The 16,078-nt window shown below is 37.1% G+C and overlaps 1 protein-coding gene across 1 annotated transcript in view; it reads left to right on the top strand.

Moving 5' to 3' along the window:
• Positions 1-3,201: 3,201 nt before the first annotated feature.
• The window catches only part of PPIP5K2 (diphosphoinositol pentakisphosphate kinase 2), a gene marked incomplete at both ends in the record, with an annotated part of 41,543 nt that continues 28,666 nt past the window's right edge, over positions 3,202-16,078 (top strand). The window contains 9 exons of the mRNA XM_079548246.1: positions 3,202-3,345; positions 4,694-4,889; positions 5,592-5,682; positions 6,570-6,655; positions 9,501-9,655; positions 10,133-10,234; positions 12,850-13,011; positions 14,041-14,162; positions 15,649-15,750. Coding sequence (XP_079404372.1) covers positions 3,202-3,345; positions 4,694-4,889; positions 5,592-5,682; positions 6,570-6,655; positions 9,501-9,655; positions 10,133-10,234; positions 12,850-13,011; positions 14,041-14,162; positions 15,649-15,750 — 1,160 coding nt within the window. The remainder of the gene's footprint in view (positions 3,346-4,693; positions 4,890-5,591; positions 5,683-6,569; positions 6,656-9,500; positions 9,656-10,132; positions 10,235-12,849; positions 13,012-14,040; positions 14,163-15,648; positions 15,751-16,078) is intronic.

Below are 16,078 nucleotides of genomic sequence, written 5' to 3'. Positions count from 1 at the left end.
AGTCTTTTAAAGCATTTATTCTGAATATAAATTATTTATATCCCAACCCAATTTTATGCTAACGAGAATGGCCTGCAGCATCTGCTGTCTGTAAGATAAGCTGCTATCCATCAGGAGTCAGAATGCCAATTTATATGCAATTCAGTGAGTCCATGAAGTAATTTGCAAAAGCATCACTAGCTTTTTTTAATCTTTTGTCTTTGGTCCTAGTTTTACAAACTGTGTGGAAGCTTTGGGGTCCAGTGGCAATAGTAGATGGCAATTAAGTAACCTACAACTGGATAGCTTATGAGCGAAATTGATTCCAAGATTTCTTTCACTTGTGTATGCTCTCCTTAAGATTGCAAGCTGCCCTTCATAAAAATCATAGAATGGCCTGGCTTGAAAAGGGCAATAATGATCATCTAGTTTCAACCCCCTGCTGTGTGCAGGGTTACCAACCACTAGACCAGGCTGCCCAGAGCCGCATCACATGCATTCTCTTATCTTTTCAGCTAAGAAGTAATCTGTATTTTGAGCTGGTGTTCATATAGCTGTGCCCAATTACTTCTGAAAATTTTATCTCTCTTTCCCTGAAGAGAAACGAGAACAGCAGTTGAAGCTCTGCCAGTTTTCATGGCATTTTGTATTTTTCCAAGTTGCACATTTTATGTATTTGGGATAGGAAGACATCTGTATTCCTAAGAAAAAAAACATGGACTTCAAAGTCATCGTCTCCTTCCCTCTAGACTTACAGACTTTCTGCGGTAATGTTGAATATAAACTTTTCCACAAGAGTTGGAGGAACTTGTGCAGTTGAAAACTATGTGATGACTAAAAGAGTTCTCCAAACTAGTGTCTCCAAAGTCTTGGTAGAATGCTGCATAGGACACATGGGTACAGAAAGGTAGATTAATGCCTTACAGGATAGTTGTTAAAAGATATCAGTTGTGGAAAAGGCACCACCTTCAGAGGGGTGGACAGTGCAGCTTACCTTGCAGAAAATGTTAACTCCAAAGAGAGTAGGGTGGCTGCCCAAAGTCTGCTTTCTGCGAAGCTCTGCTTGGCAGGTTTACTTCCTGCCATTGAAACCAGCAACTGCTCTCCAGATTCTGAAGAATGTAGAAACGCACTAAGTTTCAGATCTGCTGACAAGTTTAGTTTTGTGATTTGTCGACAAACGTGCCTTCTCTTCAGTATTTATTTTAGGTACCTGCTTTGGGAAGTGATCTTTTCAGATTGGAGAAATCTGCATGAAAATCCTCATGAAGTGACTAGTTGTTAATTGCTTGACTGCACAGTTTCTAGTGCTGTTGCAGCGTGCGCTGCAGGAATATGTAGGGAAGAGAAAGCCTACCTTTTCTGATGACCTTCTTATCTGCTTCAAGTGAATGTTTTTCCTTCTTTAATAACTTTTTCAATCTTAAGGTTTCCTCATGAGACATTTGTTTCAAAATTACATTGTCTGGCTAGGGAGAGGGAAACAGACAAAACTGCTCCAAGGGGAACTCTTAAACTTATTTTTCAGGCTCTACCAGGTGGAGATGTTTTGTTTTGTCAATCTTTAATGCTATTTCAAAATTTGTATTACTTGCCTGTATCTGTTGGCAATAACCTTTGCCTTTCTGAAGCTTGCTGGAATTATGATTTAGACACCTTGTTTTCTCCACCTTTTTGTAAACAAGGTTGATTTCTTGAAACCTAATTTCTAACTCTCACAGGAGCAAGGTGATGCCAGGTGTTTGAAGTTTTGTTTTGTTGCTTGAAGGACAGATAGGTACAGTTTAGCAGGATAAGAGAAAATAATCTTTTATCAATGAAATTGAAAGAGCCTTTTGTCAGTCTGGATCCTTACGTACCTGTTGTTCAAATCTCAGCTTCAGAGTCTGAAACAGCTGTTTTGTTTGTCCGTGCTTAACCTATTGCTCCCTCACAGATCCTTTCTGGGTAACTTTTGCTCCATTTACCACCCTCTTTCTGAGGAAGCTGAATGGCTGACCACTGTTGGAATTTACTATTGCTTCACATGGTTCATGGAACAGTCATTTTGACAGATACTTAAAGATAAATTCAGTTCTGCTGAGACATCATTATTGAATGGCACATAATGATCTGTGTAATGGGCAGTCTAAAGCATCAGATCAGCTTCTGAACAACTGCTTTATTAATATCCTAAATAACTGTAGTAGATTATAATTAATGGCATGAAGCTGTGCACAGCTTACAGCAAGAAGAGAATTAGCAATTAATATGTCAGAAGGCTGGATGCTGGGTTGTTGTTTCTGTAGCCAACTTACTTGGTCAAGAATTTATTTTCATGTGACTATTGGAAAGTTACAGAGTGCTCTCTTCACTGTACAGTGCTGCATCAAAGTGCTTCTGGTAGAAGGCAGTGGTAGTGCATACCTCTAAATATTAGCTTTCAATGTGAAAATGAAACAGTGTTTTGCTGGAAATAAATACGCACGTAATATCAAGGTAGCACATTTTGTTTTTAATCTGATGATCTGCTTTAGAATGGTTTGAGCGGCAGCTTTACTTCTTTCAGATGGGATTTTATTTGCTTGCTGTTTCATTTGATCAGGAAACTTTGGGGGAAAACAGCTGACAGAGAGTTAGAAATATTACGACGAAAGAGCAAAAATATTTAACATATGGTCTTAACTTTACTCTTCTGAAGTTAGGAAAAAATGCAACTGACGGCTTTACTTTCCTGAGTTATATTGTCTGTTTTTAAAATGTTGGTCAGTAGTTTGAAAATCTCTGGAGGGTATTTCCAAAATAATTTTTCTCTAAAGACATGAGTAAAAGCAAATCCTGTGCTTTGTAGCATTTCCTTTCTGATGTTTTCCTCAGTGGTGTATAAATGTTCAAATGCTTTTTATAAGTGAGAGGTTTATTTTTGTGTATCTTTGTCAAGTGTGTGAGTTTGTTTATTTGGATTTTTTTTTTCTTTTTTGTAGGTTCAGAAGCAGTACCATCTCAGGGAAGCAGTAGCCTGTTGTGGGTCTCCTGAAGCAATAACTTAAACCAATAATAAGCAGATGATACCAGGTTAATGGTGTTTGGTTCATGTCACAGTGCCATCACTGTGGCAACACTGCTCAACAGCATCAACAAGCCAGGGACTTCTGCACTCCCAAGTCACTAGGAAACATGCCCAGCATCTCAGCTGCCAAAGTGACTGCAGTCTCAACATAAATATCTGTAGATCTCTTAGCCATGTCTGTTAGTGCAACAGAGAATGATCCTCCTAGATTCTTCGTTGGCGGAGAAGATGGAGAAGAACTGTTGGATTCAGCCAGATCTACAGATTGTGAACATTTCTATGACCATGGGGAAGAAGAGGAGGAAGAATATGACTCGGTATGTACTGTAATGTGTGTTATTTGTATGCTCTCTAGCATTGTTTTACTTAGAGATGATGTTAGATTACAAAAATGTAATACCGAGGTGATGTTCTGAATGGGGAAATAATGTTCATAGTCAATGATCTTGTTACTTATGTTTGGAAATGTGGCACACTTGGGAAATAAATGTACCTTGAATTTAGAAGTAGATGTACTTTACCTTATTGCAGTTTCAGATCAGCTGAGCTTTGCAGGCCTGATTAAGCCTCTGTTATTGAGCTTGATGGCCTAAACTTTCATTATATTTATTTGTACAATTAGTTGCAAAAAAAATATGGATAATTTTTCTTCAGTGTATGTTGTCAACTGATGCAGTGTCCTTTTATCTTCAGTTTGAACAGACTCTTCATATCTCTTTCTTCATCATATTGTTTTCATTAAGACCAAATATGCCTTTATTTTTGTTTCTTATCTTGGTATATAGAAAGTGTACGGTTAAGGTTAATCTTACGTTATGGCTTAGTACGCTCTGCAAGTTTAATGAAATGAGTTGTATTACCAGGTCTTTTTCCAACTCTTAACTTTATCGTGAGTTGCCATATTATAGGATTTTTAGCTGAATTTTACTATTTTTTTACTCTATAACATTCCACTTTGGGAAATGTGATATTAAATTTTCACTGACTGCAAGCATGTCTAGGAAGTTTGAAAGCAAAGAAATGTTATCGCAACATTTGACAGTGATTAAGCGTAACTGTGGAGTGCCATGAAGTACTGCAAGATTCGTAGCTCAGACTGTTCAGTGCAATCAGTATACTTTAAAGGAAAGGTAATTGCCTACCTTTTAAAGAGCTTTCATTTGAAATAAAAGGTTTTTGTACTTAGTCTAATTCTCTCTTTTAAAACAAATAAATACATTGGCTGTTCTCTTATGAATACCACCAGCGAAGGTTGTTTTTATTTATTTTTTTTTTAAAGCCTCACAACATGAAATAAAACAGACTATAAAGAAGTGCATAGACAGCTTCATTCTGAAATATAGACTAGTAATTCTTAGCTTTAATTTCCTTTCTTATTAGGTAATGAGCTGAGAGGCCTTGTGACTATGGGATTTAAAAATACTAAACAGTTTAGAAACAAATTGCTGGTTAATGTCACAGGAAGTTATAGCACAATTTAATTTCTAGGCACATTTTTCATAAGGATGCAGAGAGACATGCTGTCTTATTGCAATGTTGTCTTCTAGTAAAAACTAGCTTAGAGGTAGTAAGTGAATTTTATCAGAAAATGCCTTTTCTAAAATTGTGCTGCTCTAACACAATTGCATTCTGAGAAAACCCAATATTTTTTCCCCTTCTCTTCAGCCACCAGAAAGACAGATTGCAGTTGGAATTTGTTCAATGGCCAAGAAATCAAAGTCTAAACCAATGAAAGAAATTCTTGAACGTCTCTCCATGTTCAAGTACATTACTGTTGTAATATTTGAGGAAGACGTTATTTTGAATGAGCCAGTAGAAAACTGGCCATTATGTGACTGTCTCATTTCTTTCCATTCTAAAGGTAAATATTTTAATAATACCATAAAAATTTTTGACATCTAAATACTTTGTTCCTAACTGTTGTTGTTGCTGGGTTTTTTGCCTGTCAAAATCAGTAGGTTATCCTAGGAGTTGATTACTTCTGTCTTTTTAAACATCAGTTATATTACTAATTGATGCTGTTTTAATTCCTTGAGAAAGTACTATCCGATGTGGTATTTTAAAGTAGCTATTCTTTTTGTGAAACCAGTGGAAATGATAAGGAGTGTTAGACCAATACTTACTTTATCCATTAATTCTCAATGCGTGTTCTTCTCTCTGTGGAGTGTTGGCTCTCTTGAGTTCATCTATCTGTGTTAATATTTACCTTTTTTTTGTGGGTTTGTGCAGTGAGCCTAAGATGACCAAGTGAAAGTTTAAATTTTATTTTATTTTATTTTTAATTAGGCTAAAGTAATAGAAGCCTACTTCTGGCTCTAAGAAAATAGAGGGAGTCTGGAGGAGGGAATAGAAGTCAAGATCTCTGCTTTTACCAGTCTACACTGAAATCAGGATACAGTTTTGTGATCATCTTAAGGAAATGTTAGTGTTATCTGTAGCTGAGGGACGAACCATACCCCCTTTTATGCCATAAGATTTCTAACTAAAGCTTGAAAAAAATGTTCCCAACTGTTTACTGGTGTTTTGTCTTGTAGTTTTAACTTATTTCTTAATAATGTTTTAGGATTTCCACTGGACAAAGCAGTTGCCTATGCAAAACTCAGGAATCCATTCATAATCAATGACTTGAATATGCAGTATCGCATACAAGACAGGTAAGCAGCGATTACCTCTAAAAGTACATTTCTAAGTTAGAATATGAGGATTTGTTGGCATTGCATAACATTGCTTCTAATGTACTGTACAGTAGAAAAAATAAAAGCACAGTGAATTTTGTTTTCCTAATATGCACTAGTTTTCAGTGATATGCATTTAGATGTTATTTTTCTTTTAATACTTTTATTTTGGTACTCTGAAGGTTACCAAGGTTGTAATTGAGTAAAGTGTTAGTTTAATGTCTAGCAAATGTGAAACTTAAGCTTTGGAAAAACTAAGTGTAGCATAGATACTGATAGCAACCATACAACCCTCCATATGTAGCTTACTTAAGGAATTTTTTTTTTTTAATGTTCCTTGGGAACTTCTGGGAGTTGTTAATATTAGGAGACTGTGTGGTCATTCAGAGTCAGTTTTCTTCTGGGGCTTTGATCATGCACAGCAAATAGTAACAAAACAATAGCAAATGAAGTACATTAACACTGGACACTTTGGACAGTGTGTGGAGTTGCTATTTTAGATGCCTTTATTTGTTGTCATGCATAAACATTTTCAGTCTCTGTTCGTGTCTTTGACAAGAGAGCTATTAAAATTGTTTCTCTTGTCAGAGTGGAGAGGACAAGACTGGCACAGCAAATGGCATTCTAACTGCTACTGATGTGGTCACCACAAAGGAACCATTGTGTTAGTGACCTTTAAAGTATGCAGAAGTACAGTATTAAATATATAATAGTAGTATGTTCACTGTGTAGTGTTATTTTTTTTTTTTTTTTTTTTTTTTTTTAGATAACAGTTGTATGTATTTTCCTGCTCCCTTCCTCATGGTCTATAAAAATTCAAATACTGTCAGGTTTTGCTGTCATGCTTTGGAACCTTTTTCTTCTAGGAGAGAAGTGTATGGTATTCTTAAAGCTGAAGGCATTTTACTTCCTCGTTACGCAGTTCTGAACCGTGATCCAAACAATCCACAAGGTAAAAACTGATTACAAAACTGTTAACTAATTGCATCTCTTTGTTTCCACTGGTGAGTGGTGGATACATAGCAGGAAGCTATTTCACTTCCTGGAGGATTAATTCAGTGCCTCAGAAATTTCTTATGCAATGCTTAAGAGTTAACCCACAAACTTACTTTTGCTGCTTGCCGCCAGGGAAGTGTGAGAAACAGAAAAGACATTGACACTGTGTAAGCCCTCTTCAGTCATACTTCAAACATGCATGTGTTTACAATACTTCTTTGATCACAAACCCAAGGCATAGCATTGTATGACTTCCTATGAAGTTCATTAGCTCTGTCCCCACCAAAACCAGTACAGGTATGCATCTGAAAAGTTGTGGTTCTAAATTACGGGTTCGCAGTCTTCTTTTAGCCTTCATAGACCAACTAGAATACAAAGACCTTCCAGCTTGCAAGGAGACAAAAATGTGTCACTGTGGAGAGCAGTGTTCATGAACTTAACATTGCCCACAATAAACAATAATTTCAGTTAGGCACTGGCAGAAACTACTCAGGCTACTGAATGCTTTCCTTTGTAGAATAGAACGGATTAGTTTGGTTAGAAGGATCTACAAAGATCATCAGATCCAATTGCATGGATTCAGGGCAAACCGGAAGTTGAATGAATTATCCAAATGTCTCGTGCACATGACAAAGCATGGAGCACAACACCTCACTAGGAGGCCTGCTGGACAACCCTCATGGTGAAGAATTTTTTCTGTGTGTGCACTCTGAGCCTCACCTGTTGCTACTTTGTGCCGTTCATGTGTGTCCTGTACCGATTACTGGGGAAGAGGAACTGACACTTCCCTTTGTGCTTCCCTTCCACGGCGGGCTGCAAAGAGCAATGATACTTTTATCTCGGCCATCTTTTTTGCAAACTGGACAACCGAAGTGCCCTCAGCCTCTCTTTACGGGACATGCCTTCCAGCCTTATTAGTTTTGTTACCTTCCTCTGCTTACAAGGTCCTTAACGTCTTTTGTTTTATAGAGCCTGAAAATATGTGCGGTATTCAAGGTGTGGCAGCCCCAGTGCTAAATATAGCAGAAGAATCATCTCTTTCAACTGACTGACTGTGCTGTATTCAGTGCATTCCAAAATGCATTTTGCCTTCTTGGCTGTAAAAGCATGCTACTGGGTTTATTTTGAGCTGCTCTCAGCATCATCCCCAGGTCACTTTCTGCTGAGCTGTTTTCCAGAACTTGTCTCCCAGCTTCTACCCGTGTCTGGCATAACCTTAACTAAGCTGAAGAACTTGGCATTTTCCTGTGTTGAATTCCATTCTATTGCTGACTACCCAGTGTTCCAATCTATGTAAATTCCTCTTGTTCAGCCAGGGAATCAACAGCATCTTTTTGTTATCACTTGCAAACTTGTTGAGGACACATTCTATTCCTGTGTCCGTATCATTGATAAAAATATTGAGCAGGACTGGCCCTGGAATTGAACCCTGGGGAACACTGCTGCTGTCCAGCCACTGAACAAGTATACAGTTTGAACTGCACCATTGAGCCAGGTCATTGCTCAATGTAGTGTCCACCTGTCTTCAAAGCTGGACAGCTTTTACGGAAGGATGCTGTGTGGGGTGGTATCGAAGGTGTTACTGAAATAAAAAAAAAGCACATCTGTCCCCTTCTTTATCATGCAACCTTATCATAAGAGGAGATCAAGTTATTAAAGCAAGACTTTCTCTTCATGAGCAAATAAACAGATGTATAAGGGGAAAGTCAAATCTGCAGATAATGTGCTCTGAATATCAATTGCAAACAGCAAACAAAAAGATTCATCTATTGTGTGTTGAGGTAGTTCTCAGCCTCTTGAAAATATTGCATCTAGCACCACAGTATTTGCTGTTTGGCTGTCATACCTCTGATGTTTCAAAAAAGAGCTCTAAAGAAAAAACAAACAGCTGGGGCTGATTTCACACTGATGGGCAGCTCTGCTCCACCATGCTGCTCTCTCATCCTTCCTCCTCAGCAGAAATGGGGAAAAAATATGATGAAAATAAAATGGTCATGGGATGAGATAAAAGTAGGGAGATTATTCACCGTGTATAAGCATGTGCGAAACAGATGCAGTTTAGGGAGATTAATGTAATTTATTACCTGTTGCTAGCAGACTACTGCAGTGAGATCAGAATGCTTATTAAAAGCCTTACCTACTTCTTCTGCCTCACACCGTTCCCTGGGCAATGCAGGGGAATGAGGGCTGTGGTCAGTCAGTCCATAACACTCCATCTCTGCCACTCCTGCATGGTCCTTTTCTGTTGCTCCACTTAGATTCCTTCCAGAGCATGCCATCCTTCCCCGTCTGATTATGCGTGGGCTTCCGACAGCCTGCAGGTCTCCTGGCACAGCTCTGACACAGCTCTGTACCAGGGGCCCACCCTTTCAGGCGGTGGGGGGACCCTGTTGGAGCAGCTGGAGTGGTGCTGCTCTGAAACAGCTGGGCTCTGTGAGCACAGATCCCCCTCCAGCCCACTTTCCACCTCTATTACCAAAACCTTGCCACATTAGCCTAGTGCCCTATCTTAGAAACATTTTTTTTTTTTTTTTTTTATTTTATACATGCAAAATCTGGAGGGAAAATTTCCTGTGTGATGCCACAAGAATCTACAGAAAGCCTAATAACTTAACACAATTGAGATGTGGTACAGCAGGTGTTCAGCAAATGTTGATTAAGTTTTTGTGCGTTAATAACAAAGCAGTGAACCAGAGGTTCACAGTAGCCTTTTTATTTCAACCTCCAAAATCACTCCAAGTCCCTAATAATTTTGTTCCGTGAAAATATTATTACATCTGTTGTTTGCATTGTTTCTTCAGAATGCAACTTGATTGAAGGAGAAGATCATGTGGAAGTGAATGGGGAAATTTTCCAAAAGCCTTTTGTAGAAAAGCCAGTTAGTGCTGAGGACCACAATGTTTACATTTATTACCCAGCATCTGCTGGGGGTGGAAGCCAGAGGCTTTTTCGAAAGGTGAGGATAGCACGCTACGACTATGGAGATTCCATCATGTTAAGTGACTATATTCTTGGATATGTTTTAATGACTATAAAAAAGGTGAAATTAATTGATGTTGAATTTGAAAGCTAGTCTAGCTTCCCTCCCCTGCCCCTCCTTTTTTTTTTTTTTTTTTTTTTTTTAGGGTTGTAGATGACCAGTAGAATTGCTGAGTATGACCTGCCATTGTAGGGGTAGCAGCAGATCAGATAAACGTTCTTCAAGGAAACCTATAGAATGACTGAAGACCCCTGTTCTGTTCAGTAGACGTTCAGCAGCTGCTAATACTTACAGTAGAAGAAGAATACGTTATCAGTGCATTTGAGTTTGATCAAAACCTACTTGCTATGTTTCATACAGGAAATGTTTTCCCAGTATAGATTTGTTATTTTAAGGAGTTTTGCAATTTCTCAGTAGCTTTCGAGTTTATTAATAGAAAAATATTTGTTTCAGATTGGCAGCAGAAGCAGTGTTTATTCCCCTGAAAGCAGCGTGAGAAAAACAGGCTCCTATATTTATGAGGAATTTATGCCTACGGATGGCACAGATGTGAAGGTATGATAACTGCATATTCTGACTTACATTTAAAGCACTCAAGTACTCCATGAATTTCTCAGTTTTAAAGATAAAAGTAAATCATTGTGTTGAGGCTTAATTTTAGTTAAGTTTTGATAGAGTTCATAAGAGAAGTATGACAGTTTTATCGAGCTAAACATAGTACTTATAATATACAGAAGTTGGGTTACGTCACTGGAATCTGGTGCAGGAGGCTTATGTAATGTAGAAGCACCAGCACTTCTGCAAAAGGATTACTCATCCCACAAAGACAGCATGCGGAGACAAATTAACATTCATCAGTTTAATAGAGAGGTACTCACGTTAGTGGAAGTGGCTCTCAGGTACAGTGTCTGCCCTGAGGTTTCCCCCAGCAGATACTGATGGCGACGGACCTGCAGAATGCCCACACTACCTCTTAGCACCATGGCTTATTAACCAGGCAGTTTCCCAGGCTAACACAATTCCTTTCTTGTGAGTTGGTCTCCTATTCAGGCCATGATCTGTATTTTTCCATACAGCTTATAACCTGACACTTTTTTTTTGATAGTATTAGTATCGTATATACTTTTCTGTGTGAACAGACAGATACTGTCCAGATGTTTTGTCTAAATGTTAAAAAAAAAATAATCTGTAGCCAAGATACATTTTACCAAATAAGGTATTCTTCTAATTAATAATCAAAAGTTATTAAATAAAATGATATGAAGTTGGAAAAGTATCAAGTTGTGCTTATCTGTAATTATTTTTACTCTTTTGTTTATTTTCTAAATAGATATAAAGATTAAGCATTATAAAAGAGTGAAAAGCAGTAACAGCACAGGTTCCACCTATTGGGATTGCCTGCTTTGTGTTAGTTCTGGCTGTTTTAAGCCCAGCACTGAACAAGTATAATGAGTGTTTTACCATGTACATGAGAGATCACCATATTTAGGCAAAAAGTGGAAGTTAGAGCATATGATCTAGTCCAGACTTATGCCAAATAAGCCCTTGAGAAACTGCAGTCAACTTCTTCCACCTGGAGATACATGAGGGTGATGCTAATGCAAATCCCCCCCCTTCCTAAAGATGTTCTGCTTAGTCTTCATATGATTTTAGTGTGAAACACTTTAATCTGAGTCTATGTAAGAGCTTTACAATATGTTTCCAAGGAGAAAAGTTTATAGGAACTTGAAGAGATGCATATGACTTGAGGGTGCAGCCTGTTTTGACAGCTGTTAAATGGTAGACATCAAACAGCATCTGCAGACTTGAACACCATGTGTAAATAGTGGATTTATATTTTTAAATAACGAGACTGTCAGCTTTATGCTGCAGTTTTATCCAGCTCATTTTCAGCATCTGTTTTCTGTATTCTAATGTCAGCTTGCTAGCAGCCTGAGTATTGTAATTGTCATTCAAACAGGAGATTCTCATTCAGGTCTTCAAGGATATTGATAATATTCCATGCCTTAAAGTCATTGTCTAATACACATTTGTTACGATCTCTTTTTCAAATGATGTCCTGCAGGACTTTGCATCTAGGAGCTGTCTAAGGAAGCATAGCTGCCTACTACTGCTCCCTTAAATCGAACACAAAAGGAAAACCCACTAGAGACTAGCCATATTTAATATACATACTCTCAGTATCACTTTATAATCTCGCATTGTTGAAGGCATTATATGGATAGAAGGAATGTTGTCAGCTTAGACTTCCAAACATCATGCAGAAAGATACAGTCACAGCTAGTGCAGTTTCTTCATCTAAAGCAGGCCATTATTCTACTTTATAAGAACTAAGAAGTTGTCAAGAGTGTGGTAGTTCTCATGACAGCACTCTTCAGTTTTGTTTGAAAGTGGTTATAATGTTTGATAGCAGTCATCTGTTTTACCTGAGTACTTTTTTTTGGTCAAAGATTAACAGTCTTATTTTCAAGTACAGTAACAATATCCTATTTACCGAGGGCTGTTGAGTGTCTTAATGCACAGGGCCAGCTACTTGATTGAAGTGAGTATTAAAATTGTAGCACAGGAGGTAGTACAATCATTCTCTCAGGCTGCTGTCTTGTAATGCCAAAACTGGGCAGATTGTCGCTTCGTTCAGTCTTACCTAAAATATGAAAGTATTTTTTTAATTAATCATTTAGTCCTGCCACAAGGACTGCTGATTCTATAATCAGTGGAGCTCAAATTATTCTTGAGTTAATCTGCTTTCCAAGTACTGCAGATGATTTGAAGAAAAAAAACATTCTTTACCTTTATGTTGCCATAATTAAGGAATTGATTTTTGTTCATTAAGTTTTATGTTTTATTTTCTTTACATGTGCTTCAGCTTCATCCCCAATGGCCTCTAAATAATGGGTGCTCTCTGAATGCCATACCCTTGAGAAGGGTACTTCAGAGCAGAATTATCAATAACAACTGCTAGTATCTTCATAGAATCATAGAATGTAAGGTTGTGTAGGGTCTCTGAAGGTCATCTGGTCCAAACCCCATGTGTAAAAAGGGACATCTAGAAGAGACTGTGCTGTGCGATTGCAGTGATTATCACATCTGAGATAAATTCAGAAGGATGTATGGATAAGTATGATGTAACTTAATTACACTGAATCAGGAGTTATTCTTTTTCAATAAAGGTGTACACAGTAGGTCCTGACTATGCTCATGCTGAAGCCCGGAAGTCCCCAGCTCTTGATGGTAAGGTAGAGCGGGATAGCGAAGGAAAAGAAGTGAGGTATCCAGTCATCCTGAATGCAAGAGAGAAGTTAATTGCTTGGAAAGTATGCCTTGCCTTTAAGGTAAGCTGATTGCTTTCCTATCTGATCAAACGTTTAATGCTAATTAATTGTTTACTACCTGAAACTTCTGTAGTGTTTAAATGTCCAAAGCTAGCAGTGATATTGTATGCTCTGTGCCCCTGATAGGGCATATTATAGACTTTGAGCAGAAGATGAAAAGTTGAACTTCCACACTGATGTTTTTTTAATGCAAAAAAAAAAAATCTTTAAATGCAGCGAGAAGTTCTGGATGCGTTGCTTAGTTGCATGAGTTTCCTGTATGTTTCCTTACATGTTACTCTTGTGCTTTGCTAGTCCACAGTGTGTCTGTTCTATGCATAACCATATTAGTGGTTTCTAATTAGGGAAATGCATCTTCAGTAGTCAAGTTTTTGCTGCTCTTGTTACCCGGTGTCTGCGTTGGGCTAGCTTTTCTTTATTCAGAGTGTTTGGTAGAGTCCATTTTTGTATAGTTCTATGTTTCCTGTATTAAAACTTCATTCAGTCTTTTCTGTCCTTTTCAGACTTCTTATTGAAAAGCTGTCTTTTAGTCCATTTCATAAAAGGTTGCAACCATGGTAGTACACTAGAGATTGTGGACAACTGTTACCTAGCAAAAGGGACTTTGAAATTGCATTTAATATCTTTTACTAACAGTATCAATGCTAAGTCTTTAGCAAAACTATCCTATCAAATTTAAATTTGGGCAAAAATGTCTTTATTAATGTTTTATCATTTCTTGCCTACCGCTCCTAAAAACAATGTGTAAGGGGAAACTCTACTGTCCAAATGGGAACTTGTAAGTCTATAATTGCCTAAGCTATATATTTTGAAGGCTGAGCTTGTGTGCGTGTGAATTTGATGCAAAATACTGATTCTGCTGGGGTCATGTAGGAAGGTTGAATTCAAGTTGGGGGTACAAAGTTAATAGGTAAGAAGATGTTTACATGTTGAGCGAGCCTGACATGGAATTGAAAAGAAGTTTTAAGTGTAAAGTAAGAAAATTTAAGGAAAGTGATCAATGACTTGAACTTTTATTCTTGAAAACAGCAAACAGTTTGTGGCTTTGATTTGCTGCGTGCTAATGGACAGTCATATGTCTGTGATGTGAACGGCTTCAGTTTTGTGAAAAACTCCATGAAATACTATGATGATTGTGCTAAGATACTGGGGTAAGAGTTTATTGATTTACTTCAGGAGTTTTGCCTCTTCAGTGTGTGACTATAGATTATATACTAGTTACTCCTTATTCCTAAGTAATTATTTAAAATTAATTATTTAATAAAATAAGTAAGATTTCGGATAAGTACTGAAGAACTAAGAACTGTAAATAAATCATAAATCATCTAAAACATCTGAGTGTTCTGTGGGTGCTGAAAGCTAACTAAGTACCATGACAGGATTAGTTTTTTAAAGGTAGTTGAGATTTTTTTCAAGTAGAGAAGTACCACTGCATAATTGTGCATGCTGCTATTTAGTACGTGCCCAAATTGATTTGTTTTGTCCTTGATCTGAAGCTGGTGTGTATGTATGTATTTCATACCCTTATATCCAAGTGGATGTAGTATTTATCATACTATGTTTCCTTTGTTGTACTGAAAGCAGGAGGAGGCAGAACAGTAGATCAAGCAGAATTGTACTGAACTTTATAACAGTGAAATGCAATCCTCAAATAGGACTGATCCTACTTTGGCCAGCTAAATTGCTATCACAGGGAGATTGCACTGATAAGATAGAGAATGACCTTTCTCGTTATCAAATGGTCTGACATCATACCTAAATTGAGGAAGAGATAAGGTAAAATCATAGTTAACGATTGTAGTCCTCTTGTTTTAGGCCATTTTTTGAGTTAAGAGTTAGAATTCTGAGTTCTCAATTATTTAAGCTGCTGTAGATGTTGAATTCTCTTAAAAAAAAGTTTTCCTACCATTTTTTCCTCATGTTTACATATAGTATAGTATAGTACATGTAATACAAAAAAGTAGATTTTATTTTTCTACCTTTTTATAAATGAAATCTTGAGTAGTGCTAATTCAAGATGTACATTTTTTCTTGATGCTACTGCTTTTTAATGTAGATATGAATTTGAATTCAATATATTTTGATAAAATACTCGGAAATAGAACATTAGCAATATATAATAAACTCCTGTACGCGAAAGCAGAGTTATCATTATTTAGTTAGGTTATTCACATTTTTTCCAGTTTTACCAACAAACTTTTTGAGAATTGATATTATCACTAAGGCTACCAGTTACTCTTTGATTAGCACAGCTTACTGATATTCAGGGATTTTCAGTTTGATAATGGAGTCAGATATCTGAATATTTAAATAAACTAGACCAACCTGTTTCCATGGAACAATTTTAGGAACTGGAATTCAAAGACTGAAGTTTCTTAAATATCCTGTGCTGTTAGGCTAGTATTAGCTCTGTTGCAATTTCAGTAGCTTTACATTATTCTGTAATTACATTTTTGTGTGTACAGTTAGAAAAAAAGCACTTATTTTTCCCTTTAGGAAAGACATACTGTGATAAGTACTCTAAAACTACATAGATAAAAATGCAAATGTATAAATATGTTTGTAATGGAGTGCACGTGTGTTTTGTAAGATCTTCTCTAAACTTTTTTTTTTTTTTTCTTTTTAATTTTTCTGTAGAAATATCATAATGAGAGAACTTGCTCCCCAGTTTCAGATACCATGGTCAATTCCATTGGAAGCTGAAGACATCCCTATCGTGCCAACCACCTCTGGGACAATGTAAGAGAATAGTAGCAACACCTGAATTGTGGAAAATCCTAACATAACTCTTGTGTGCATTGTTTTTTCTCTTCACAAGGTGTACCCATTTTGATGAAAACAAGGAAGGAATCACAATTGCTATGCCAGCAATCAGAATTTCTGATCCTTAGTCAAGCTGAGTATAGAACAGCAGATTTTCAAGTGTAGCATCCTTCTGTGCATAGCTTCCTTCACTGCTAATCATTTTTCCAGCACCAGCTTAATATGCACTTCTAATAAACATGCTCTCTCATTTAATGAACTTCAAAATCATTTTAAAATATTACACAAGTAGTTACTCAAGTCT

The sequence above is a fragment of the Tetrao urogallus genome (assembly GCF_951394365.1).
Source record: "Tetrao urogallus genome assembly, chromosome: Z".
Taxonomy (NCBI): Eukaryota; Metazoa; Chordata; class Aves; order Galliformes; family Phasianidae; genus Tetrao; species Tetrao urogallus.
Note: the sequence above shows the minus strand (reverse complement) of the source record. Positions and strands in the feature narration are given on the sequence as shown.